The sequence below is a fragment of the Brassica napus genome, chromosome C4 (assembly GCF_020379485.1).
Source record: "Brassica napus cultivar Da-Ae chromosome C4, Da-Ae, whole genome shotgun sequence".
In the NCBI taxonomy this organism is placed as follows: Eukaryota; Viridiplantae; Streptophyta; class Magnoliopsida; order Brassicales; family Brassicaceae; genus Brassica; species Brassica napus.
The window spans coordinates 60,290,383-60,316,011 of NC_063447.1; the positions used below are offsets into that span (position 1 = coordinate 60,290,383).

The 25,629-nt window shown below is 37.9% G+C and overlaps 8 protein-coding genes across 9 annotated transcripts; 2 read left to right on the top strand and 6 right to left on the bottom strand.

The window, feature by feature from the left end:
* Window positions 1–325: 325 nt before the first annotated feature.
* Window positions 326–1,651, bottom strand: LOC106391610 (40S ribosomal protein S26-3). The gene is made up of 5 exons (XM_013832294.3): window positions 1,493–1,651; window positions 1,305–1,397; window positions 1,130–1,214; window positions 811–944; window positions 326–562 (listed from the first exon to the last, which is right to left on the bottom strand). Exons 1-5 carry the CDS (start codon window positions 1,493–1,495, stop codon window positions 485–487), a joined length of 393 nt encoding a protein of 130 aa, XP_013687748.1. The 5' UTR covers window positions 1,496–1,651; the 3' UTR covers window positions 326–484.
* A 331-nt stretch (window positions 1,652–1,982) lies between these two features.
* LOC106391611 (macro domain-containing protein VPA0103) lies at window positions 1,983–3,819 on the bottom strand. Its single transcript, XM_013832295.3, has 7 exons — window positions 3,520–3,819; window positions 3,159–3,207; window positions 2,964–3,066; window positions 2,775–2,870; window positions 2,613–2,687; window positions 2,398–2,467; window positions 1,983–2,305 (listed from the first exon to the last, which is right to left on the bottom strand). The coding sequence occupies exons 1-7, from the start codon at window positions 3,802–3,804 to the stop codon at window positions 2,228–2,230; spliced, it is 756 nt and encodes a 251-aa protein (XP_013687749.3). The 5' UTR covers window positions 3,805–3,819; the 3' UTR covers window positions 1,983–2,227.
* A 229-nt stretch (window positions 3,820–4,048) lies between these two features.
* On the bottom strand, window positions 4,049–5,945 carry LOC106394619 (macro domain-containing protein VPA0103). Of its 2 annotated transcripts, none has more exons than XM_013835188.3 (7): window positions 5,679–5,945; window positions 5,428–5,476; window positions 5,253–5,355; window positions 5,074–5,169; window positions 4,880–4,954; window positions 4,647–4,716; window positions 4,049–4,355 (listed from the first exon to the last, which is right to left on the bottom strand). In XM_013835188.3, exons 1-7 carry the CDS (start codon window positions 5,787–5,789, stop codon window positions 4,206–4,208), a joined length of 654 nt encoding a protein of 217 aa, XP_013690642.2. In that variant the 5' UTR covers window positions 5,790–5,945; the 3' UTR covers window positions 4,049–4,205. The 2 variants fall into 2 exon arrangements, with proteins under 2 accessions (XP_013690642.2, XP_022557262.2); XM_022701541.2 differs by having other exon boundaries at window positions 5,428–5,494; window positions 5,679–5,856.
* Window positions 5,946–6,114: 169 nt separating this feature from the next.
* On the bottom strand, window positions 6,115–7,765 carry LOC106394484 (expansin-A8-like). The gene is made up of 3 exons (XM_013835053.3): window positions 7,432–7,765; window positions 7,014–7,326; window positions 6,115–6,663 (listed from the first exon to the last, which is right to left on the bottom strand). Exons 1-3 carry the CDS (start codon window positions 7,586–7,588, stop codon window positions 6,357–6,359), a joined length of 777 nt encoding a protein of 258 aa, XP_013690507.2. The 5' UTR covers window positions 7,589–7,765; the 3' UTR covers window positions 6,115–6,356.
* Window positions 7,766–10,228: 2,463 nt separating this feature from the next.
* LOC106392134 (bZIP transcription factor 18) lies at window positions 10,229–13,126 on the bottom strand. Its single transcript, XM_013832912.3, has 4 exons — window positions 12,399–13,126; window positions 11,117–11,249; window positions 10,958–11,042; window positions 10,229–10,879 (listed from the first exon to the last, which is right to left on the bottom strand). The coding sequence occupies exons 1-4, from the start codon at window positions 12,824–12,826 to the stop codon at window positions 10,494–10,496; spliced, it is 1,032 nt and encodes a 343-aa protein (XP_013688366.2). The 5' UTR covers window positions 12,827–13,126; the 3' UTR covers window positions 10,229–10,493.
* A 1,072-nt stretch (window positions 13,127–14,198) lies between these two features.
* Window positions 14,199–17,161, top strand: LOC106394111. Its single transcript, XM_022700470.2, has 3 exons — window positions 14,199–14,353; window positions 14,469–14,523; window positions 14,623–17,161. The coding sequence occupies exons 1-3, from the start codon at window positions 14,294–14,296 to the stop codon at window positions 15,177–15,179; spliced, it is 672 nt and encodes a 223-aa protein (XP_022556191.2). The 5' UTR covers window positions 14,199–14,293; the 3' UTR covers window positions 15,180–17,161.
* Window positions 17,162–19,954: 2,793 nt separating this feature from the next.
* Window positions 19,955–22,558, bottom strand: LOC106391613 (pre-mRNA-splicing factor 38). Its single transcript, XM_013832296.3, has 6 exons — window positions 22,157–22,558; window positions 21,386–21,507; window positions 21,215–21,305; window positions 21,015–21,135; window positions 20,876–20,943; window positions 19,955–20,484 (listed from the first exon to the last, which is right to left on the bottom strand). The coding sequence occupies exons 1-6, from the start codon at window positions 22,444–22,446 to the stop codon at window positions 20,160–20,162; spliced, it is 1,017 nt and encodes a 338-aa protein (XP_013687750.2). The 5' UTR covers window positions 22,447–22,558; the 3' UTR covers window positions 19,955–20,159.
* An 816-nt stretch (window positions 22,559–23,374) lies between these two features.
* On the top strand, window positions 23,375–25,627 carry LOC106391614 (glycerol-3-phosphate dehydrogenase [NAD(+)] 2, chloroplastic). Its single transcript, XM_013832297.3, has 9 exons — window positions 23,375–23,707; window positions 23,817–23,953; window positions 24,028–24,133; window positions 24,221–24,422; window positions 24,507–24,594; window positions 24,729–24,876; window positions 24,961–25,110; window positions 25,195–25,344; window positions 25,419–25,627. Exons 1-9 carry the CDS (start codon window positions 23,456–23,458, stop codon window positions 25,431–25,433), a joined length of 1,248 nt encoding a protein of 415 aa, XP_013687751.2. The 5' UTR covers window positions 23,375–23,455; the 3' UTR covers window positions 25,434–25,627.
* The last annotated feature ends 2 nt before the right edge of the window (window positions 25,628–25,629 follow it).

Consider the following 25,629-nt stretch of genomic DNA (forward strand, 5'->3'; position numbering starts at 1 on the left):
GTCCTAGGAATATGATACTGATACACATGACACCACGGAGCTTCACACCTTCTAAAAGTAGGAGTGAAAGTGAAGGCCAAAAAATCATGAAGAAGTGACCCAATGGAACAGAGAAGTGGAAACTCCAGAAGTAGGAGTTAGCATCTAAGGCAATACTGTAATTCGTGAAGCATTTTAAAGAAGGAAATGGACTTTCCCAATATAGTACGTCTTCGTTAAGAGTGCTGTAATGGCACTCGAGTATAAAATTTTCGATTTAATACAAAAACAGATCACTGAAGAAATGAAAAATAACAGATGGGGAAAATTGAAAAGAGCATTGATCTGTTGGAGCAAAACAAGACAGAGGATTGAAATATAATCAAAGTCGAAACAACCACTAATAAAAGAGATTCAAATTGTAGTAGTAGTATGATTAACTGAACCAAACATAAAGAGAAACAAAAACAGAAAAGCTGAAACAAAGATATGCGGAAGAGAGGCTTCAGGCACGCGGTGCAGCTGCTCCAGCTCCAGCAGGACGAGGAGCCTGACCAGGTTGTCCAGGCTTGGGCGCATCCTCCTGGTATAAACCATAAATTTCGAAAACCCAATAAGTAAAAATTCTTCATTCAAACAACAACAAAAATATAGAAGAGAGCAGTTTCACTGAATAAATAGTGAAAAAAAAACTAATGGCATACTTATCCAAATCGAAAGATAATTGTGAAACAACTAAACTATAAATAGAAATTTGGCTATTGCAAGATTCAACTAGCTATGAAAACAAACAATGTGTCCTAAACTTAAGGAAGAGGAAGAGAGTATTACCTTGCGTCTGACGAAACGTGGAGGGGGAGTACGAACCCTGCGGTTAGTGCGGGAACGGACACGAACAACGTGAGAGTGGATAGCACACGAGACACAGTACTGCGTCTTCGCATACAGCTTTGGCAACGTGTACCCTACACATTACCAACAATTCAATTTCACACACATTTTTATAGTAACTAGACTCCGGTTTAATCCGGTTTACAGACTCAATAACCAATGAACCAACATTGAACCAGACAATCTTTATACGCTAGCTAATACACATTCCACATTTTTTTTTTTTAATGTACAGAGAGGAAATTAAAAAGATTATTACCATCGTAGACGCTGGCTTCCTGAACATCTCTAATGGCAGCCTGCTCCACGATGTTCCTCACTATGAACCTCTTGATGGCCTTGTCCTAATCCACCACCACCACAATAAATCAAAATCCAACTCTATAGAGAATGTTGTGATTACTAATGAAGAAATCGATTTTGGTAGTGCTTACTTTGGGGCAGCATTTGCCGCAGTTGGAGCATCTGATTGGCTTGACGTGGCCACGGTTGTGCTTGTTCCTCCCTCCGTTCCTGCGCTTGAAAGTCTGCAACAACAACAACAATGACGATTGATGATTATGAGCTAACTCGATTTATGAATCTATCTAACCAAAGAGAAAGAGACTAAAAGAAAATATACCATCTTCTTTGAGACGCGGCTGCTGCTGCGACTGAGATTCCTCCTCCTCCTGAGTCGTGAGCTGAAAAGCTGCTGCTAGGGTTTCTCTCTTCTTGTCGATGATTGATTAAAAATGAAGATGGATTTATTGTTTAACTTTTGGGCTTTCAGAGATAATGGGCTTTGGCTTTATTATCTTATGGTTTTTACTTGGGCTTCCTTTCTCTTTTCTTTAATCATATTTTTTACTTCATTAATTACAAATAAGCAAAATACAATGGTTTTAAAATTTGCATTTTTACTTGTGTTCCTTGCCCGGCTTATATGCGTAAGATTTGCATTCAACCCCTGTTTAACATGATCTTCGGATGACAAAAAAAAGAAGTGACCAAGAGTATGAGTGAAAATGGTGAAATTCATTTTCGTTCCTTATAATTTTTATCATTCAAAATATTCATTTATATTTTTAAAAATAATGGACAATATTTATTCCCGAAATTAGAACAATAAGTAATAAATATTCTTTTATTTTATTCTTCTTCATTTTTTTTTTTTCTAACTCCAAATGTTCTTTTCATGGTTACCCAAAGCTGGTGGAACCTTAAAAACATAACCATTACGGACAATCCACAAGGTTCTCATCACACAACACAAATAGCAAAACTTTCCTTTGTGTGGAGTATCACAAGGCACATATAGCAAATTTTTTCAATTCATGTTTACTTGAGCATACTTAGGCTGCGTGCAGGGGGAAGCTTAAGACTTTTGTAGCACTTCCTTTGCTTTGTTTACCCACACGCTATAGATATCGTCGGCAAACAAAACAAAATGCACCTATTGACAAATACGAGATTGGTAAAAACAAAAAGGTGTCAGTTACTGCATTGAATCCATGGAAGTGAATGGAGGAGAGAAGCAACCATTACCTCTTTAAAGTCATTGGCGAAGTCTTTGATCGTTGATATACCGACCACAGCAGCTTCATCAAAAGGATATCTAACAACAAGAAGAACACATTCGGTACACAAGTTTCCCTTTTTTTTTTTTACTTTGCACATAAAATGTTTTCTAAGAGCAAACCTGACTAGAGAAACAATAGAACGCGTTCTCTAAGTACCTGGCTGAGAAAAAAAAAAATTACCCGTAAATCCCACAAGATATGGCAGGAAATGCAATGTACTTGATGTTGTTTTCCTTAGCCACTCTCAGACTATTCCTGTAGCAAGCAAACAGAGGGATGAACTGAGGCATATGTCTAGAAGACAAAAGCCAGTTAGGGTAGAACAAGAGAAACTGAGGTTACCTGTAAGAATTGGTGAGGGATTCTTCAGGGTTGACAGCTGAGTCGTAGATTGGTCCAACGGTGTGAATCACGCGTGATGCAGGCAAGTTAAAACCCCTGATCCATTTGTTTGCAAAAAAAAACATGTTCATTAATCAACATTCACTTATTATACATGAGAAGAAGAAGAAGAAGAAAGAGTAAACCCACGGAGTGATTCTTGCTTCACCTAATGGACAACGGACTCCAGGACGAACTTCAGAGACCTCATAGCACGCTGCTCTAAGCTGTGGCCCAGCAGCTCTATGTATTGCTGTCACAGACATAGATAATCACAAAGTTCATACCAATAACAATGGGTTTGGAGATCATTAAATTAAAGAAGACAAGATTCATAAATTTCACCTCCATCAGCACCACCACCACCTAGCATTCTCTCATTTGCTGGATTCACCTGAACAAACATACTGCTTAATTCAAAGTAACAGTGAATCTATAGCATAGAGACCTGATTATAATGTATTCTACAGAAGTGATAAAGAGCTTATCAACCATTTTTCAAGCACTGATCAAATTCTATTGAGTCTGACACTGATTATTTATCAAAGAACGACTCCTCGGCTCAGAGCATAAAAAGCTAGTGAGGCTTTTCGGCTTGTATGCACAGAGTTAGCTGATGATAATCTAATTTTTACTAATCTATCCACATTTTGGAAAAGTCCTGCCCCCTAGGGTTTGAATTGATAGAGAGAAGGAGAGGGCTTACGATAGCATCGGAGGATGCATCGACGGACCATTTGGTGATGTCGCCTTTAACGATTTTGAGAAGACTGGAATCGGACAAATTGAATACAGCTCCAGAAGCCATGGATGAGACTGTTAGCACTCGGGACGAAGAGAGAATAGACGACGAAGACGAGTGGCTCCGAAACCGTAACGCGGCGGTGTCGAAAGTTTCAATTAGTGTAACTCCCGACGAAGCCGAGCTTCGCACTGCACAGGTCAACCAGATTCGTCTCATCCGAGTCCTCGCCAGATTTTTTTGGCCCATTACTGCTAAAAGAAGGTGTTAAGAGAAATGGCTTTAATGGGCCTGGTTTTGGGTCTGATGAGATGGGCAAGAAGAACTCAATGAAGTAATATTCCCAAGAATTACTACGCAACTTTTTGTTGATTCAACAAAAAAAATTCTTGATGGATATATTTACAAGAACGATGAAAATGTTAAGAACCGGTTCTTCACTTTTTCTTTGTTAAAGTTAAGAACCAGTTCTTAAATCACGCTAAGAACCTTGTTAATCATGGTTTTATAGAGATTTATACAGTTTTTTTTTATTTCTTTCTCAAAGCTTTTTTTTTTTTTCTCAAAGCTTGCCCTTATTGTTTGATGAGAGTATGAGAAGGATACAAGTTTTCTACATGATGAGATGATATCTGTTTTTCCTAAAACATTTAGGAAAAACAGTTGAGTTTACTGAAGAATCCAGTTTTGATTGTCTTGGACGAGGTGGATGAGCTTCGGTCTTGTTGCGAAGGTGACAGATCTTTTGCCATGTTCACCCACATCGTGTATGTATCATCGCTGAACATAACGAAATGTACCTGTGAGAAGATCCAACACTTGTCAGAAGAGTATTTTCTTTGACTTTTAGCATTTCTTAGTTCAGACCAAAGACTCCACTGACAATAACGGTAGGGTTGAGTCTAAAAGTTATAAAGATTGAAACTACTTAATCAGTTTGGAGACAGATCAGTCTATATATATAATCTACTTAAATTTTGGGAGCTGACACTAATGTGTTCATATTGTTAATGCCTACGACTGATCCTGCTAATGGCAAATGGAAACAAGGGTAAATGAAACTAACTGTAGGTTGAAGGCAATGAATTTACCTCTTTGAAATCTTTACCAAACTCCTTAACCGTGGAGATAGCTATAGAAGCAGCTTCATCCAAAGGATACCTAACAATTAATCAGATAAAAAAAAAAAAAAAAAGGTTTCATACCATGTGAAATTTTCATTCTCTAAAGATTGATTCACAACATGGGAAAAAATCTTTGAAAAACGTTTTACCAACAAGACAAACATCAAGTTCCTGATTCTTACTAATATCTATAAATTTACCTGAAAATTCCACAAGATATGGCCGTAAATGCAATGTACTGGATGTTGTTCTCCTTAGCCACTCTGAGACTGTTCCTGTTACCAAAACAAATATTGAGATACACAATCTAAATGAGAAAGCTTAAGTGAAGAAAAGAAATAAATACTTTACTATACACACTAAAATGCATTTTTCTTGCTCTTTTATTTTTTACCTGTAGGCACTTTCTAAGAGTTTCTTAGGATTCTTCTCGGCATTATAAACTGGGCCAACAGTGTGAACCACATGAGATGCTGCCAAGTTGAAACCTCTACAACACAGAAAACAATCAACAAGCTAAAAACTCAGAAGCATACACAATAAAAGAAAAAATGTGAAAGTATCAAAACCCACGGTGTGATTCTTGCTTCTCCGGTGGGACAACGGACTCCAGGAAGAACTTCTGGGACTTCATAACATGCTGCCCTTAGCTGTGGCCCAGCAGCATCATGAATGGCTTTTAAATGAAGTACTTAGAAGTTAGATCCCATCTATGGCAAAATAAAAGTATTATATTGAAGAGAAGTACCTCCATCTGCACCATTACCGCCTAGCATACGCTCATTTGCCGGATTAACCTGAAGCAATCAAAGTTTCTATAATCTCTAAGTTCAAACTTAAAATACCATCAAGGCGTCAAAAGGAATCAAGCTTCTCAGTTAACTCTAATGTCAATCAAGTACCAAGATTCTGATTTTCTAAACTGTAACCTTATGTATTTTATTGTAACTATATAAACCTAGTCTAACAGAAGAGGAGAGGACGAGAAAGAGAACTCACAATAGCATCGGATGAGCCATCTACGGACCACTCGATGATGTCGCCTTTAACGATCTTGAGAACACAATTTTCTGACAACTTGAAAGCTACTTCTTTGCCGTCACACTCCATAACTTAATTATGTGAAAGCAAAGTACGTCTTTGGGGTGAATCTTGCCTTTTGTGAAAACAAAGATGAAGAACAGAGACGAAGATGCTATCCTTTCACGCGGTTATCGACTTACCGACCGTTGACTTGACTCCAAAGTTAAAATGCTCTTTGTCTATATGTTCGTTTAAAAGAATATAACTCTATTACGTAGATGAATTTTATTCTATGCATATATAATAAAGTTTATCTATTTTTTGCTTCTAAAATAGAATGATTTTATCATAGAGGTATAGTTTAGAGTATCCAACTTTCTGTTTTAGGAAAATATAAAAAAAGTTAGAGATATTCTAATATAAATTTGGTTTATTAATTAACGCCAAAAGGCTAAGTTCAATAAACATGTAAAAAAAAAAAAAAAAACTTGTCTCCTTTTAGGCACGACAAATACAATCGTTGAAAGCAACAACTCGTAAACAAAAGACACACACAAAAGGGAAGAAGGCTAAGTCTAGCGGGTGCATACGAGCCACCTCAGCAATACGCAGCCACACCAGCACCACAAAACATAGAGAGGATGATGTGTGGACTCAGAACTGACCGCCTTGGAAGGTTTGTCCGAACTGCCAATTAGGAGGAGCCACGTTATTGCTAACGACGGTCCGACCATCGCTGGTGGTGACCTGGAACGAGAGGCTCTGACCGTTGAGGTAAGAATTGCTCTGCCAGTTTTGGCCCCAGTTTCTAGACATTGCTTGCCAGGAGCCTGTTTTTGAGCCACTGATCGAGGCGGCATGGACGTCTCCTGCTCCTCCTACGTTCGAGATCAGAACAAGGTTGAAGTACGAGTGTCCGTTGATCGTAAACCTTATCCCTCCTTTCTTCATACACGGTACTCTGCGTTTACACAACAACATATCTTAACTCTTTAGTTTAGTTTGAACTGTTTGTGCATTTTGGTTGAACAAAAATTTCTTTAAAATTGTTTGTTTGCAAAGGTAAGAACAAGCTTGTGTCTGGACAGAACCCTTGGCCTAGACAAGTGAAACATTAGCTTATGTTCTCTACTTAAAAAAAAAAAAAATTTACACAAACATAAATTTCATAAATTATTATTTTTAATTTTTTTTTAATTCTTACTAAATTACCTATAGCTCCAAAATCTTAAAGCAGCTGCATATATTAGGGTATGAAACAACTACAATATTGTTACTTGCGTTCCAAGCATTAAGACAAGTAAAACGGACCTTCGGAAAGAGACAGGGAGAATGCCTGCACGATACTGAGCGATTTGGAGAAAAGCTGGCTCGGCTAGGTCGAAATGTTGAAGAGGAGGATTGCACCACCCACCGTTGTCGTTGGAGAGACCCAAGTTCGGTGGACAAAAGTTTGTAGCCGTGACGGTGATAGTGGAACCGAGACACCATCGCGGGTCATCGTTGCACTTCATCTCGTAGCACGCACCGCATGTGAGTCCGTTGTTGAACAGAGCCGTACTTAAAGCCGCGGTGTTCGTCCCGTAACCTTGGCTATACAGATTCCCATAGCCACAAGCTCCACCTGAAATATGTAGGTAGTTCACATGTTAGCTAACATGCGCACGTATAAGATATTTGATTAGCTATTATTAGATAACATAAGCATATTTTATTTTCTTGGTCATACACATGGTGCCGGAAGCGTCTCCGCCACCGTAGAACGTGGCGTGACCACTTTGCCAACCTCCGTAGTCTCCATGAGTTCCTTGAAGGGAGAATAATAAACTGAATATGGATAATATTGAGATCATAGAATATTTGGAGTTTGATGTTATAATAGACATTTTTGTTTTTGTTTAGGAGAGGGGTTGGTTAATTCGGTTTTGAGTATTGGATATGATTGGTGAGAAACGTGAGAGTGATATGGAATCAAGTGTGGAGGGATTGAGTTTATATAGAAGAAGTTTTGGAATTTATAATAAAGGCAAGAGATAGTATTTGTTAAAAAATGTTTATTTATTAATGTATTGGTGTGTCTCTTCTTTCCCCTTTTTGGGCATTCAAATATTTTATTCAAGTGTTCTCTCTCCAATTTGCGAGAGGATTGTGCCTGTTATTTCTCGTTAAATCCCAATGTGTGTCCTTATCAGTTTCAGTATTCATTCATGCAGTTATATACATGAGGTTTTCTCGTAAAAAATGGAGCTTAAAATTCAAGATTGCCAAATGTGTAACTTGTTTGGATAACTAGCGGTAAAAGTCAACAATGTATGCCACCGTTTATCTTGAGTATAGTCATTTGATTTTTTATAGATTTTTGTTGCGGCCAGATTTATAATTGTATAATATATGTGGAAGAAAAAAAATTAAACAGTTAGGAAAATAGAGGAAAATATTCGTATTTATGATTGTATAAGATCAAGGAGACTTTGAAGGTTGTGGCCACATGCAAATGTTGCGGTTAGACTAACTGCGATTCGTAATCAAGTGGCTCCTACTTCTACATGCTTCATTTCGCAAGTCTTTATTAACTTGTCTCTTCCATATAGATTCTGGAAGTTTTGGATATTAGATCTTTAATCTCTTTAACTTTTAAAAATTCAGATTTAAAAACATTTTATACTAAAAAGGGTTTGAACTAAAAAATAAGAACTAATTCATTACAATAGCATTAAACTACTAACACTTTGGCATCTTTCATCGTTTTGCGTTGGTCATACATATATTTTATTTGTGTTGAAGAGTATACAAATTAACGACTTCAGTATGTTCAAAGCTACTCACAAATTTTTTAACAAACTTATGAGATGTCAGTTTAAAACTAGTATTAGTTCAGAACATTTATGATGCAATCTTTATTTGTTATTGATACATTTACACAGTGCTAATCTTTAAGGTTAATTAATGTGAGAACATTGGAATCGGGATGTAGTGATATTGATAAATTTTTGTTTTGGGGTTTGATTTCTGATATTATTTGGCTTAGCTATTTATGCATTGACTAGAGAGGTCATTATAATGAATCAAAGAGAAAATATTAAGTGATAAGTTTTAAATTTGGGATTTGATTTCTGATATTATTTCGCTTAGCTATTTATGCATTTGACCAGTGAGGCCACTTCAATTAATAAAAGAGAATTTAGTAAGTGGTCATTTAGATGGTCCTACCATGTTACAAGCACATGCAACAGGCCCTTGACGTGTGAGGCTCCTCTCATGCAATTTTATGATACGTCATTTTCGTGACCCTTTATTAGCTACTTTTCTATGTCTAAAAAGTGATCAACGTAACATAGCCATATATGGTTCGTTTTTAACTAGGCTCCTTCATGATTCTCTGATAATGTAAAAATGAGGTTTCTTCTTCCGGGAAATTCAGTTTGTTTAGTGGATGTTGGTGTCAATATTTTCAAAATAAAATCCCAACAAGATAGATTATTTGCTAGTCAACACAAGCTGGTACATGTATGATATATATACACTATTAAAGATAGATAATGGGACTAGCTTCACTTTTTGAAAACTACCTTGTTTGGGTAAGATGTTCTTGACAAAGAATCTTCAAGTGGTTGAGTTCGTTTGTTTAATAGTTAAAAGTCTGGGAGCCATTCTCAGTGTTACACACTTCGCTACCAATCTGATCGGACGGGTGTAAATGCTTAAGTTGCTTGTCACAAAAAGCCTTAAACTTACAATCATGCATCTATCTACATTCTCATCTATACTGAAGCAGGAAGAAGAGCAAGAATTAGATTGAAACCAAATAGAAACGAACTGTTAAATTGTATCCACAAAAAAAGGTCACGTGAGATCTATCCAGAATGTACCAAAAGAAAACAAAAGGGACCACATTTTCAGTAACCATCACAAGGTGATTGTCTCTTACTTGCCCCAAAACTGTTGGGACTGGTCATAAAACTACATTCCTGAAGAACGGTCACTGTCCCAAAGAGAAAGTCATTTCAATGACCCAACTTCTGAAACGACACAAGATAAACTGAAGTTCAGTTAAGCTTTTCTGAAGATATAGTTCATAAATTCTCATGTGAGTATTTAATTTTTTGTTTGGTAGTTAGGGTACCGTTAAAGTGGCCTCAACATTTGTAACTAGACTCTGTTAACAAGTAACCCTATTATAGTTTGTAACCTTAAGTGGGCTTTTCCAAAATATTTACAAGTTTCTGTTGAAATCAATGTTCAATAAGATAACTAGACGCTTGAAATTATTGATTAAACAGACGACTAAACTGATTTTTGAGTGTTTAGATCGATTTTAAAAAAAAATATTTATATCTAATGCCGTCTACAGCGATTTTTAGAACACTTTATGAAATTATCTTGGTCTGTAGTAGTTGAATCATAGTGTGGTTTTACGAAACTGAAAAAAACAGTCGAGTGGTTTCAGACTTTAGGGTTTTATAGGAGTCCTAAGAAACTTGTGCTTCAAGCTAAAGCAATATGGAACTATGAAGTGAGAGGACATGTAAAACAAAACAATATCTTGTCTGGTTTGAGGCAAAGCCAAATCCAAATACAACCATCATTTACAAGGATGATTGAAGAAGCAACTAGTAAAGGAAACAAAGAGAACATACATATGAATCAGGAAACAGAGAAATCAGACAAGTTAAAAACACCTGTGGTCTCTAAATTGAAACTTGAAACCAGTTTTACAAAATAAGAAAAAAATGAATCAGACGACGGTCAAGGGAGAGCAAAAGAATAATGTTTTATCGACAAAGCGGAATCTCACATGGTGCTGCTGCTTTCACTGACGGTATCAGACCTACCAAAGTTCGAGCCTCTGCCGCAGCTGCTAATGTCAAGCCCCTGTAACCTTCCAAGATGGTCTTCATGCATTGCCTCTGCAAAAGAATGAGACTGACCAGAGGCGCTAGAAGTAGCGTGGTGCATAAGCTGAGGGTTTTGGTTCTGGTTGTTGTTAGGCTGGAAGAGATGAAACTGATGAGTCATTTGTTGCAGGTTTTGAGCATCAGCTTGTTGTTGTTGAAAGAAGGATTGTTGTTGAGAGTATTGCATGTGTGACATTTGGAGGTTATAAGCATCAGCGTGTGAGACTTCTCCAGTGGCGAATTTAAGCCTCTCTACTTCCTTTTTCAGCTGGTCGTTGAGTGCTGCGTACGGAAGAAAGAACCATTGATAAAATGAACTTAAAACCGAAAGAGAAGAGAAGGGAGAGGTTTTACACATACCATCTCGCAACTTGGCTTGTTGTTCCATGACTTGTAAACGAAGCTTGAGCTCTGTGTTCTCAGATGACAAACCAGTTGTGTCTCTCTGTAAGAAGCAAGTTATTAGGCACAGTAGAAGAGAATGTAATGTTACTACAAATGAAGTGTGTAATAAGAAACCTGGAACAAAGAGAGCTGTGCTGAGAGGGTGGTAGCTTCGGTTTGCAAGGTCTGGACTTTCCTCTCGAGTTCCATTATATAACGAGCCTTTCTCTCTTTTGAACGAGCAGCAGATTGTCGGTTAGCCATTATCCTGCACCAGAGTGAGCCATACAAGATTAGAGAACTGTAGCATTAATCAATCAAATAGACAATGCTAAATGTTTCCATTTCTAATGTTATAAGAGTTTACAATAGTCATGCCATTACCAGAGGTTCATCACAATTTTAGAAACTCTGAGATTAAATATATCAAAATCCCACACAAAGTTTAGCCCAAACTTTTCCTAACCAAGGCTACTTGAAAATGTAACTTTCATTTCCATACAATTGATTACTAAAAGGGAATGTGAAACTGTTTCAATGTTACAAAATGAAACTGTTTCAAGCAAAATGAGAAGTACCACACACAAAAAGTCATCATTAGATAGGATCTCTAACCAAAATAAGATTGTACAACAAGCTTGAACCGATAAATCAAACAAAAGCTTGTCCAAAAATATCTAGTTGACTACTAAAAGGTAATGTTAAAAGGGATCATATCCAAAGTTTGAATGTTACAAAATGAAACTGTTTCAAGCCAAACGAGAAGTATCCTCCCCAATTATAAACTTGTCTTTAAAAATGTTTTTCTCGCTATTTAAGTTTAAGAATATAATTGGTTATACTTTTGTGAGGTTGCTTAGATTCTTTTGTTAGTTTTTTTTTTTTACATTGAACAAAGAGAATAGCCTATTACCAAACAGTCTCAACATTTTTTCTAAACTCAATTAACTCAACTAATTTAAACAAGAAAGAAAATAATCATTTTAATCACACAAAATAATCAATTAACTCAACTGTTTCAACAAGTTATCACTAGATAGGATCTCTAACCAAACAAGATTGTACAACAAGCATGAACCTACAAATCTAGTCCAAAAGTATCTAGTTGGGGGGACATCACATCATCACGAAAGAGGCGTATTTCCATAGAAACTCGTTAGCATTCTAATCACAAATGGGACCCTCATGGTCTCTCTCACCCAAAAAAGACCTAGCAAAAGCTAACTAAAAACTCAGTTACCGTTGAGATTCTATCTCAGAGTCAAAGAAAAGTGATGTCACACGTAACTATCAAAACGTACATATCAACACCAGCACAAAAACAACTCGTAAAGAAACTGTCCTTTTCCCGCGAAACCGGTCTTAACGAACTAAACAGAAACACAAAAGACTCGAACTTTGAGGTTAAAGGCGAAACCTTTTAGCTCGCTTAGGGTCAACGACCCAAAGCTCGGCGAGTTTATCGGGAGCCATAGCTTTCTTCGCCTCTATCGACTCCAGAGTCGAAGACCCACCATCAACCGAGAGGCTGTGCCTGTGCCTAGGCCTCGAGTCCCCAGCCTCGGAAAACGGGTTATCGGATCTCGGAGCGGAGGGTCCAGCGGAGTCGGATCCGGATCCGAGTTTCTCGATGTCCATGTACGAGCAGAAGAGGTCATCCTCGGATCCGAGGTCTTCGAACCCTCCGAACGGTTCGGAGAGATCTAGATCTTCGGGGAGGCGGAATTGAACCTCTGAGTGAGCTCGCCGGTGGTAGGGACCACGGAACGGCGTCGACGTCGGAGGTGCGGTGGATAGAGGTGGTGGGCATTGGTTGGATTTCGTCGTGTTGGAAGGATCGTCCATTGTCTTGGGATCGTCTCCTTCTCTTCTCTCTGTTTCGTGCCTTCTCTCTCTCCTCTTTGTGTCTAGCTGTCGGAATCGGACAGCGAAAGAGAGAGATTCAGATTTCACGTTTTTCTGTCTTAAGATGATGGCACGACGTCGTTTGCGCAGCGTATTAAGAAAGTAATTAAAAGCTATGGATATGTAATTTGTTATGTTTCTTATGCATGTTAACCATAGAAAATCCGACCCTATTTGTTGCTGTTTTTGTTTAGATATTTCTAATAATTTAATTGCACCAAATCGTGCATTAAAAAAACGATTCTTTTCCAAATTTAAGTATTTATTATCATTTGTAATATTTTGGATACATATATTACAAATTTTCAAAATAAATAAATATTACAAATTTGTCTTTAAATATGTTCAAAAAAATATTAGAAAGTTTTAAACTTGTCTTTAAAAATGTTTTTCCTCTCTCTATTTAAATTTAAGAATATAATTGGTTAAACTTTTGTAAGGTTGCATTAGATTCTTTTGTTCGTTTTTTTTTTTTTTGATAACCGTGGAGTCCGGCGACTGTGGTCAAGACCATGATTATCGCATAAGCGATCTTTAGGTTTCTTTTTTTTCTTTTCTTAAAAAAAAAATTAAAAATGAGCTAATTGCGGGTCGCCACGTGTCGGTGGGGTCCGCAAACAGTACCAAAACCCCCCAATTACCGATCCTTATTTGGTGTTTGTTGGTAGCGGTTTTTAAAATTTTTGTGTGATCCACGCGTCAGTGGGTCCCACATTTTGTTAAAAAACTCCCTAAGTATCTAGGGATGTTGATGCTCTAATCCCACGAGGCCCACGGCATTCCACGTATTCTTGCGATTTAACGCTAGTCCGGATGGCCAGCGGGAATCGAATCCGAAACTGTATTGGGGCCGAAGCTCCCTCAAGTACCAATAGGCTAACCCCGCTGGTTTCTTTTTGTTCTTTTTTTACATCGAACAAAGAGAATAGCCGATTACGAAACAGTCTCAACTTCTTTTTTTTCTAAACTCAATTAACTCAACTAACTTAAACAAGAAACAAAATAATCCTCCTGAAATGTTGAATATATAATTGTTATAAAATCATTACGGTTATAATATAGGAGTACTCTCAACATGTTCGTTATATTTTCTGTACAAAATAACATTGGGACAACGGTTTATATCAATATAAACAAAACACATTATATATGTTTTTTTTGGTTTATCCTGTGTTTTATACTTGTGTTTGGTATTTAAATCATCTGTATAACCACTACTGAACCGGGCAATTGAGTTGGTAGAGGAAACAAACTTAAAACTACATAGATGATTAGCGAAAATGACATTTTGCTAATACGGGAGTTTATATTATACGATAGAAGAGAATATAAAAGGGAGCGAAAACGCGAGAAAAAAACTGTTCACTGATCAAAATTTGAAAATCAATCTACCTCTGGTGTGTAAAAATGGACGAAAAGAGAGAAACTTCATCTGGGCCTTCGTCGCAACCGCCATCGATTCCTGGGGTTTGCTCCTTTTAAAGCTTTCCCGATGACTTTCTTTCTTCTTCTTCCTCAAATCTTGCTTTCTTGTCGCAATTGGTTTCATGGGTTGTCTTCTCTGTCTCTTTGGGTTTTCCAGCTTTCCGGCGAGAAGCGCGGTAACGAAGATGGTTCCGAAGAGAAAGATGAATCAGGTTCTAAAACTGCAACATCTCGAATAATATTCAAATTCAGGTTTAAAGAACTGATCTTTGTCACTTAATTATAAAGTTTCCTCCTTTTAATTGTTACAGACGTTGTTTTGGCTAAAGATGATGATAGATTGGTTACTAACGCTTTGCCTGAGACTCGTACCGTGAAAGATGTTACTAACTGTGAGACACGAGGAGGAGTACACGTTGATGAGGTTACTGAATCCGTTGTTGTTATCCCACGAGACGCTTCGGTTTCGCATCATTTTCATACGTCTAGCGCACTGGAAAGGCAAGAGTCTATGCGGCAGTGGATGGAAATGAAGCGGAACGGTTATCTCTCAGGCCCTTTGGGTGGACCCGTTGCGTCAAGGCCGCGAAAGCGTAAGAAGAGGAGAGGAGGAGACGATTCTTCCAAAGTCCCTAATAAGAAGAAGGACCAGCATGTTGTTGTTGCCGCGCCGCCTAGTGGATTGCTGACGTGGTTGAAACCAGGGATCATTAGAGACGTCAGGAGTAAGGAAGAGGTCTACTCATCTCTTGAAGCTTTGATTCGAGATTCAGCTAGAGAAGATAGGGCGTTAGACTCTAAGGTATCAGATCATGCCATTTCCTTGACAAACACGGAACAAGCCAAGTTGCTTGCTGTTGAAGGTTAGTAGTGCCTTTGATCATGTTTCAGTTCTTCTAAATAAAAGCAGTTAAGATTACTTATTAAAGTTAATCTGGAAGCTGAAGGATAAATTTTAGTGTACATTATTGCATGATGATTTTAGTTCATTGTAGAAGTGGAAACAGGAATAAAATGATTAAAAAGGCAAAAAAAAAATGTTTATTTCCTTTTTTAGCTGCTACTGTTACCAATAAAAACAGTTTAGGTTTGTTTAAAAAAGGAAAGAAATGATTAAAAAGGGTAAAAAAATGTTTATTTCCTTTTTTAGCTGCTACTATTACCAATAAAAACAGTTTAGGTTTGTTTAAAAGGAATGAAATGATTAAAAAGGCAAAAAAAAATGTTTATTTCCTTTTTTAGCTGCTACTATTACCAATAAAAATAGTTTAGGTTTGTTTAAAAAAGGAAAGAAATGCTTAAAAAGGGTAAAAACATGTTTATTTCCTTTTTTAGCTGCTACTATTACCAATAAAAACAGTTTAGGTTTGTTTAAAAAAGGAAAAAAAAATGTGTATTTGCTTTTTTCTTTAGCTGCTACTATAGCTTCACAGTGGTTGGAGTTTCTTCACCAAGACCTCAGAGAACGGCTTTCAGGTGAGTCTTTGAAGAAATGTCTTAACTTAGTTGTAGTGATCTGAGTGAGATCTTATGATGTTTTTTTGTGCAGCTGTGAAGGAGAGTAGGAAGAGAGTTGATGATACTTTGAAGGCCGAGTTGCCACTTCTCGTCTCATCATCAAAAGAATCTACCTCTGGTGATGTTTCTTTAGATAAAGACGTAACAGAGGCGCATCGGATGAAGTGGTCTGCGAAATTTGATGAGTTTAAGAAACGTCTCCATGATGAAGAGATAGATCTTGTGCGTGTACACATATGACATATCCACTGCGTTCAAGTCAGAATGGTTCTTAAGCTCAAGGCGGTGTTTTAATGTATTTGAAATTCGCAGGATAGCACGTTAAACCACGTGAAGGATACGCAGTCACGATGCAACGAAGGTCTGCGCCAGATGAATGAGGCAAGGTGAGGAAATTAAAGACCAAACAGTCCCTTAGAAGCGTTTGAAAGGACACGGTTTAATCACTTTTTCTTGCTCTACAATACCATCTGCAGTTTGGGGAAAGATGGGACCAGTCAGGAGACTAATTTGGCGGTTCAGGCGGCTGCAGCTTCCATTTTTTCGACCTGCCGTTATCTTCTGTCAAAGATGAAGCCACCAACCTAACAGTTCTTAATCCCTTTTGTTTATTGTTAACCGAGGATCGACTAATAGTGTAAATAACAGGGGATTGATAGTTTTGTCATTGGTTAACTAACATTAGAAGAGATCTTTTGTAATCACTGCTACAAAGCTGGCATTTGCTTTAATACACACGTTGTCTTGTTGCTGTTATAGGCACATAATGAAATGTAGCATCTCATTTCTCCTGACCAAAACAATTACAGATGCTGGTATATGAGCTAGAGAGCCATGACGGTGCCGTTTCAGATACTGTTTGAATCCATTTTGATGCACGACGGTGTCCACAAAAGATATGATGACATTAAACACACAGTAACCTGAACACACCATTTTGTTTTACATCAAAGATTCTCCATACAGAACAAACTCGGAAACTGAAACCAAAGTTAGTAGGATCGAGTAGTAGCAGCCTAGCAGGATATATGAAAAACCATGGCCTGGTTTGATAAGTTGTCTTCTCCTTCTTCAGCTGCTTATCTCAAAGGTTTCAGTCCCAGAGATGCTCTCAATCTCAAGGGTTCCATCTTCCTAATTCATCTTCTTTTTCTTCGGTTCCTCCCTGTCCCGGTCATCATCACTATCGCGCCTTCTACGATCCCTACTTCTGCTTCTACTTTTACGCCTTGCTCCGTCTCTTCTGTCTCCTTCTCTATCTCTTACTTAGTTATCGAGAGAGCAGCAGCGATATTTGTAAAACATTTGGTTAAGTGCTATCGGCTAAATCCAGCTTTACAGAGTTCGAATGCCCACTTTGCATGTTTTTTCTTTCTCACAATGAATTGCTGCTTTGATAGTTTCACTATTAGTAGCATTTTTCTTACTTTTGTTTTAGCAATGTTAATGTACTTTTTTTGGTTAACATATCTTTTCCTTTGTTTATTTGTATTTCAACTTTATATTTTAATTTCTTTTCTGAAGCACATTCTAAGCTCATTGTTTTCTGTTTTCTTTTTCAACTTTACATTCGTAATTGCTAATAAATAAATAATATTTAAATAGTAAATAATGTATTATTTTATTTAATAATGCAGTTTAGTTCCTTATAATACAATGACCAAAAACAAGTTATGTAAGATATTAACATATTACTATATATGTAATAAACATAAAGACTTTTGTATATATATTTTCAACTTAGTTTTAGTTGTAGCATTAAGAACTTGTACATTTTTTAAATAATTCCAAATATTATTCTATAAACAATTTCATCAGTAAAAGAAAGTAAATAATGTTTCTTATTTTTTATAGCTTATAGTAAATTATTTTTGATTAACATTTTATAATAAAAGTAACATTTTTTATTTATTAATTTAATATTATAAATATAATTATGTGCTCATGTCAAATTGTTTGTCCGGCTCCACCAGTGGGTCCATGTAGTAGTCTCTATCAGAATCACGACTCCACACCACCAACGAAGCTAAAGTAAAATTCTAAAAAAAAATTTGTCAACGGTCAAGCTATAACTCGTAAAAACAACTAACTCAGCTTACACGAATAAAAACACAGACTGAGCTATATAATAACCATTTTATATTTGCAAATGTATATGCGTGCTATGTATATAATACATAACATTTCTTTTAAGTAACTAAAATAAAAATGATACGAAACGGACTAGACCTAGTTTGATTTTTTTTTTGCAATGTTAAAAATCGCAGTTATTATTTACACAACGGAGACTGAAAGTTAAATAAAAAAGGTAAAAACCCATTATTATTGATATTTTTTTTAATTTGTAACAACTTGGACAATGGCAAGTAACAAGTAACCAAGTGTTAACGCCTGAAATGGGAAAACATGTAGATAATAGCAATAACTAAGATCGGAATTATAGCAACGTAGGGAGGGAACATATAGAGAGAAGCCAAGTAAGTTGAAATCACGATTAATAAGAACGAGAGGCGATCTAAATAGAAAGCCAGAACTGGATGTGTTCGTGGAAACACAGCGTTGGCCAAGAGGAAGAGCGATAATGCCCCCTGGTTGAGGAAGGCTTGACTATATATGTTGATATTGGGGTTGGGACGTTGGGATGAGAAGTTTATTCCCCAGTCAAAGACATACTGTATGACGTATGAACTTAGATGGTCCATCAAGTGGTATTCATTTGGTGGTATACCGTGCGAGGCACGTTCCGCCTCGTAGAATGCGTTACCGTGATACCATGGAACTCTAGTGGTCGACTGAGAAGGTCGCTGGAACACAGGAAGCAAGGCATTCGAGTTGCTTAGGCTCTCTGAAGATGTGGAAAATGGGTTTCTGATATATCGTGAAGGACTCAGTACTGGATGGGTGCGGTGTTCCGAAGAGGAAGAGCTCGCGTTGTTTTGACGTTGAGTTACCTGAGAACTCTGAGTTACCGGAGATAGTGTATATGGATGAGCCGAAGAGCTGGCGTTGTTCTGACGTTGAGTTACCGGAGAAGTTACCGGAGATAGCGTATATGGATGTCCGAAATACGGTAAAGGAACCGGGTTGCTGTCCTCTCCAGGCTGAGTTGGGTGAGCAAGAGATGAAGGACTCGTGTTGCTCTGAATTGGTAGTGTTGAGTTGTGCAGCAACTCTGAATCTCTCGGGGTCATTGAACCTGAAGGAGTGCTATCACTCGGATTTGGTGGTGTTGGAGTACTCGCACCGGGAATGGGAGCTACGACTGCCAGAAACGCAAACATGAAGATCATCTTGGAGAAATGTTTTGAGATATTGAAGGAAGATTGAAATGGGTATTATGCCAATTCTGTTTGTCATGAAGCCTGTATTTGTAATGTCTTTTCCTATTATGTTAAAGAAAACATACCACCATTTTTTTTTTTATTTAAAGAGAACTAAGGGTTTTCCGAAAAGTACCCATGAATAAAACCCCATTAATAAATTTAACCTCGGTCAAACTATTAAGCTAACCAGAAAAAAGAAATTTAAAAGTGTCGGGAAGAAATTAAAAGTGTCACCCATCCCCTCATGTAGGTCCGCCATTGGTTGTCGCATTCAAGGTTTGGACGTTTGTCATATTGAATAGATTATGTACACTTATTCACTTCTCTTTAAGAGCATCTCCAATCGGAGTACTTAAATATATTTTACTAATTTTTTTTTTAAGATCTAAAGATTCTAATGAAATTTGTATATTCAATGGTGGTTACCAGGAATGTAATCCTTAAGAATAAAAAATTAATAAACCCACGAATCAAAAGAAGAAACCACTAATTTAGTAGATCTACGCCGAAGATCCGAATCGTCTTACGAGGAATCAGAACTTTTTTTTTTCGTGACCAAATGATTTTTTGACGACAAAATGACGCTGGCGCGCGGGTCAGGGTCTAGTTTATGTTTTAAAAAAAATTCTCTTAGAAAATCATAATTAAAAAAAAAACTAATTAAACTTATTCAAAAAACAAACTAAACCGAATCAAATACAAACCGAACCGAATATAAACCGAACCGAACTAACTATGGTTTATTTCACTTGGAAGAATACTAGAACCAAACTAACCAAACCGAACCGAGAAAATAACCGAATTGTCCACCCTCCACAAAAGAATTGATGGCATTAAAAATCAGAATCTCTTGGGAGCTTTTGTTCTACATCAAAGATTCTATGATTGAGCCAAAACACTAGCAACCTCCGTAAAGAACAGAGAAGAAACTGGAAACATGAACCATTGCCTGGTTAAATAAGTTTTCCTTCCTTCAGTTTGAGAGTCTTCTCTCCTCCTTCAGCTGCTTATCTCAAGGGTTTCAGTCCCAGAGATGCTCTCAGTTTATTAGCTTCTGCAATTTCAGGATCCGGATGATCTGTTCCATCTTCCCTCATCTTCTTCTCTTTCTTTTTCTTTGGCTCCTCCCTATCCTGGTCATCATCACTATCGCGCCTCTTACGATCCCTGCTTCTACTTCTACGCCTTGCCCTGTCTCTTCTGTCACCTTCTCTATAGTGATCTCTGTCCCTCTCCCTATCCCGGCCTCTATAGTGATCTCTGTCTCTCTCCCTATCCCGGTCTCGACCACGCCCACGGTCTCTGTCATAGTCTCTATCATAATCATGATCCCTGACACCAACAACAAACAAAGCTATGGTCAAATTCTAACTCATAAAACAACCAACACAGGTCTCAAACACAATCATAACACAAACAACAAAGCTATGGTCAAATAATTAAGCTATATGCAAGAATGTTTGATCCATCAAACTTTTCACTGTACACTGCCAGTACAGTGAAACCTGTAAGGATCTCCACAGTTTCAATTTCGGAAAGCTGTATGCAACCTCTGATGGCTTGAAATGCCATAAAGGAAACAGACATTCAAAAGACACAACACTGGACATGATGCGCGAGCATTTGCCAGATCAAACAGCTTCCACAATCATAGGCAACAAACATATCCCAAGGAAAAAAACCTTTAGAGGTGGAATCTAGCAAAGGGCACGGATCCAGATACCTGTGTCTATGACTGTCACGTCTCCTATCCCTCTCTCTTTCTCTTTCAGGACTCCTACGGTGATGATCCTGTAAAAGAAGAAGTTGGTGTCAACATTTAGCTGCCAAATAAAAACTATTGCAGAGTAAAAAGCAGTGACCTTCTCATCTTCAGATCCACCAGCCATCCCTTCATTCTCCTCCTTCTCTTCTTCCTCCTCAAAATCATCTTCCAAAACACTCTTCCTCGGCTCCAACACACCATTCTGCTCCAGCGTACACCTATCATCACAGTAACAGATTAACATCTCACCAAAAGCTAGCATTCCACTACACTTAAACGCAAATAAAAAGAACAAACCTTTTCTTCAAGCGTGGCATTGCAATATCACAAGAATAATCCTTAGTTAGAAGCTCCTCAATGACTTCATCCACATGTGTCAACGAAAATCCTAGTGAGATAAATAAAACTCGTTAGTGAACAAAACCAATCAAACACTTTAATCCATTTAACAAAAATAAATAAACTTACTCCCATCAGCTAGTTTCTGCCTCACTTTCCTATAGTCATTATACAAAGGCTCAAGGTAACGATACACATCAACGTCAGACCCAGTGACACGCAGATAAAACGCACCAAGCACACGAACGTATCTGCAACAAAACCAAACTCAATAACTAACCTTTACAACACCCAAAAACGTTATACAGACAAAAGACAAGAGCTTTGGTAAGAACACGAACATATCTGCACAAAACCAAACTCAAGACAACCTTTTACAACACCCAAAACATTAAACAGACAAAAGACAAGAGCTTTGGTAAGAACACGAACATATCTGCACAAAGCCAAACTCAAGACTTAACCTTTTAAAACACCCAAAACATTACACAGACAGAAGACAAGAGCCTTGGTAAGAACACAAGCAAATCTGCACAAAACCAAACTCAAGACAACATTTTACAACACCCAAAAACGTTATACAGACAAAAGACAAGAGCTTTGGTAAGAACACGAACATGTCTGCACAAAACCAAACTCAAGACTTGACCTTTTAAAACACCCAAAACATTATACAGACAAAAGAACACGAACATATCTACAGAAACCCAAAATCATCTCAAGACTCGAACTTTACAACACCCAAAAACGTTATACGGACAAAAGACAAGAGCTTTGGTAAGAACACGAACATATCTACAGAAACCCAATAGAGTAAATCTAATCAACTCAAAAACCAAACTTTACAACACACAAAACGCTATACGGACAAAAGACAATAGCTTTGGTAAGAAACCGTGCTTGTAATCATCGTTCTTGATGAACTCCACGACGATCTCTTTCTCAGGCTGGATCTGCAGCATCTTCAGCACAAGGCAAAGGAAAGGAGTGGGCTTTCGGTTACCGCCGAAGGTTCCGCCGACGTGGTCGAGCTCCATGGCTTTGTCGACGAGCGTCTCCGCCGTGAGACCGAAGCACTGCTCCTTCCAGAATGTGTGATTTTGGATCTTTGTCCGCACGATCTTCTCCACGAGGTTCTGCGGGTTCGTTCCTCTTATGTTCTTCGCTAATGGATCCGTGCGGTTTGCCATTGTTGGCGGTAGAGAAGCGGGGGGGTCCGCTTAGTTCGCCGGAGTGAATTGGATTCGACGACGGTGTAGAAGACGAAGACGCTAGGGCAGAGGTTTAAGCTCTAAAGTGTGAATATTAATATTATTTTCCATTTTGTCATTATTTTATAATAATGGGTCTTAGTTCAAGTAGTTTGCCCATAACGAGAAGAGATTAATGGGCCGGATATTGAAAGCCCGTAATTAGAATTTAATGTTTAGTCACCACTAATCACTAAACTTTAGTGATTATATGAGTAGTTTGGTGGGGTGGGGTGGGGTGGAGGTAGGGTGAAAATTTAATTTAGTTTTTAGTTTATTTTTAAACATTGGATACATCATCATATAATCTAAAAGTTTCTATTACAAATGATAATAAACTACTTACAATTTATGTAAATAATAACAAACAATTTCATAGAAAATTTCGTGTAACGCCTATATGGCTAATGAGCCATCTGCTTTTTCAGTCTGTGGGATCCATCCCATCCAACAGAAAATGCATCGTTAATTTTTTTCAAAACTCTGAAATCATTATTTACTAATCCTGCAATCATTATCTATTTTTTCGTACTTTGGTCTCACTCGCACAGTATCGCGATCATACATTATTTTACTGCTCTAGTCCAAATACGCTTTAATTCTGGAGTTATAAACAGATGTACGATGGAAAAAGTAAGTCGACTTCTGATACATAGATATAGATAGCCAATTCAATTCTTTAAGTATTTTTATATAGCACAACTCGGCTACAATTTCACGTCTAAATTATTTGGTAACACTCAAATTAACAAATGGTATATTACACGTGATAGAAATTTAATTACAAAAAGGATTTAATTAAGAGCCCAACTAATAGAAAGCCCACTATAATATATGGGCCAAGAATAACTGTAAAGAGCAAACACAACTTCTCTTCACCCACACTCTCAATATCTCTCTCCGATTGGTTGGGTTTAGTTGGTCCTCTCCTCTCAAACCTCCGCGAACAATGGCGGCCTCCCTTCAACCCGCATGCTTGGACCTCCACTTCGCCGGGAAACATCCTCCGCCTCTCAAACACACCAACGCCACCTTCCTCCGCTGCGTCTCCTCTCCGAATTTCCCCGAGCCTGACTCGCCTGACGCCAATCTCACCAAAGACCAGCGCAAAGTGGTTCGCATCGCGTGGGAGAAGATAGTCCGTTGGTCACGCTCCCTGCGCGCCAAAGCCAAAACTGATGTCCTCGAACGCACTCGCAAGGTACGGTTTGCTATCAATCTTCTTCAACCGGTTCAATGTATAAATGGTTATGTCATTTCATTCCGGTTTAATCCAAGTTGAATAACAGAATGTTTCAAAACTTTCTTAGGTTGTTGTTCTTGGTGGAGGTTCGTTTGGTACTGCAATGGCTGCGCATGTAGCTGGGAGGAAGGAAGGGTTAGAGGTTAACATGCTTGTGCGTGACTCTTTCGTTTGCGAATCTATCAACAAGAACCACCACAATTGGTAATGTACTATAGCTTTAACTTTTAACACAAAGCAATTCAAGAATTATGATAATGTGAATGTTCTTGAACCAGTAAGTACTTTCCTGAGCATAAGCTACCTGAGAATGTGATCGCCACGACTGATGCTAAAGCTGCTTTGCTTGATGCTGATTACTGTCTTCATGCTGTGCCTGTTCAGGTTTTAACCACATTTGAGTTTTCTTTTTTTATTTTGTTGGTTTGATTGTATGTTCTGATGATGAATGCTGGCTTGTTGTTGTTGCAGTTCAGCTCATTGTTTCTAGAAGGGATTTCGGATTATGTTGATCCAGGATTGCCTTTTATATCACTTAGCAAGGGTCTTGAGCTTAATACTCTTAGGATGATGTCACAGATAATTCCCACCGCGTTGAAGAATCCTCGGCAGCCTTTTGTTGCGCTCTCTGGTCCTTCTTTTGCTCTGGAGCTGATGAACAATTTGCCCACTGGTTAGATTCACATTCTTGTTTCGTTTAGTGAAGATAAGAGTAATGTGTTAATTCTGAATGTTTTTGCATTTGATTGGTTAACAGCGATGGTGGTTGCCTCTAAAGATAAGAAATTGGCCAACGCCGTTCAGCAGCTTCTGGCTTCTAGTTACTTGAGGATAAACACTTCCAGGTACAACATAGCAATCTGCCTGCCTGCTTGATAGTTATTCATGTCCTGTGTTAGTGACTGCGATCTAATGGTCCATTTCTTGATTATTCGTGGGGGGTTTTGTGCACTCAGCTTGTAACCTCTCATCATTCCAGTGATGTTACAGGCGTGGAAATTGCTGGTGCCCTGAAGAATGTTCTAGCAATAGCTGCAGGAATCGTTGATGGGATGCAACTCGGTAACAACTCTATGGCGGCTCTTGTATCACAAGGTTGTTCAGAGATAAGATGGTTAGCCACAAAGGTAGTAAAACTGAATTACGTGTCTATCTATAGCTTCATAGTAAATTCAACTCGACTGCATTTTCTTGATCTTGTTTGTATGAAGATGGGGGCAAAGCCAACAACCATAACCGGTTTGTCAGGAACTGGGGACATAATGCTCACGTGTTTCGTCAATCTCTCAAGAAACAGAACAGTTGGAGTCAGGTTAGGGTCAGGGGAGACATTAGATGAGATACTAAGCTCCATGAATCAGGTGTGTGTTTTCTCATTGGTCTTCTTGTCTATTGGTGAAACTGAATCTGAAACACTCATGAATCAGTGACTACCGATGGCACAGGTTGCAGAAGGTGTAGCAACTGCTGGAGCAGTGATAGCATTAGCACAGAAATACAATGTGAAGCTCCCTGTTTTGACAGCCGTAGCTAAGATAATCGATAACGAACTGACACCGACTAAAGCTGTTCTTGAGCTTATGAGCCTTCCTCAGGTAAACTTCAAGATTCCTAGTACTTGTATGGTTTTCATTTGACTTAATTCTCTGTATATTCATGGGTTTTGCAGGTTGAGGAAGTATGAGAGATGGAACAAATTGGTTTTGAAGACCATACATATAATCACAGAGGTAGCTTTAAGGCTTGCGAACATCTTTGCATTTGTGTTAGAGGTAGCTTAGCTCATTACAGTGATGATTTGGAAGTGAGTTTTGTAATCTCATTAATGTGAATTGTTCATAAACATTTTACAAAATCTGTATAAAAAGTTCTCTTTGCCT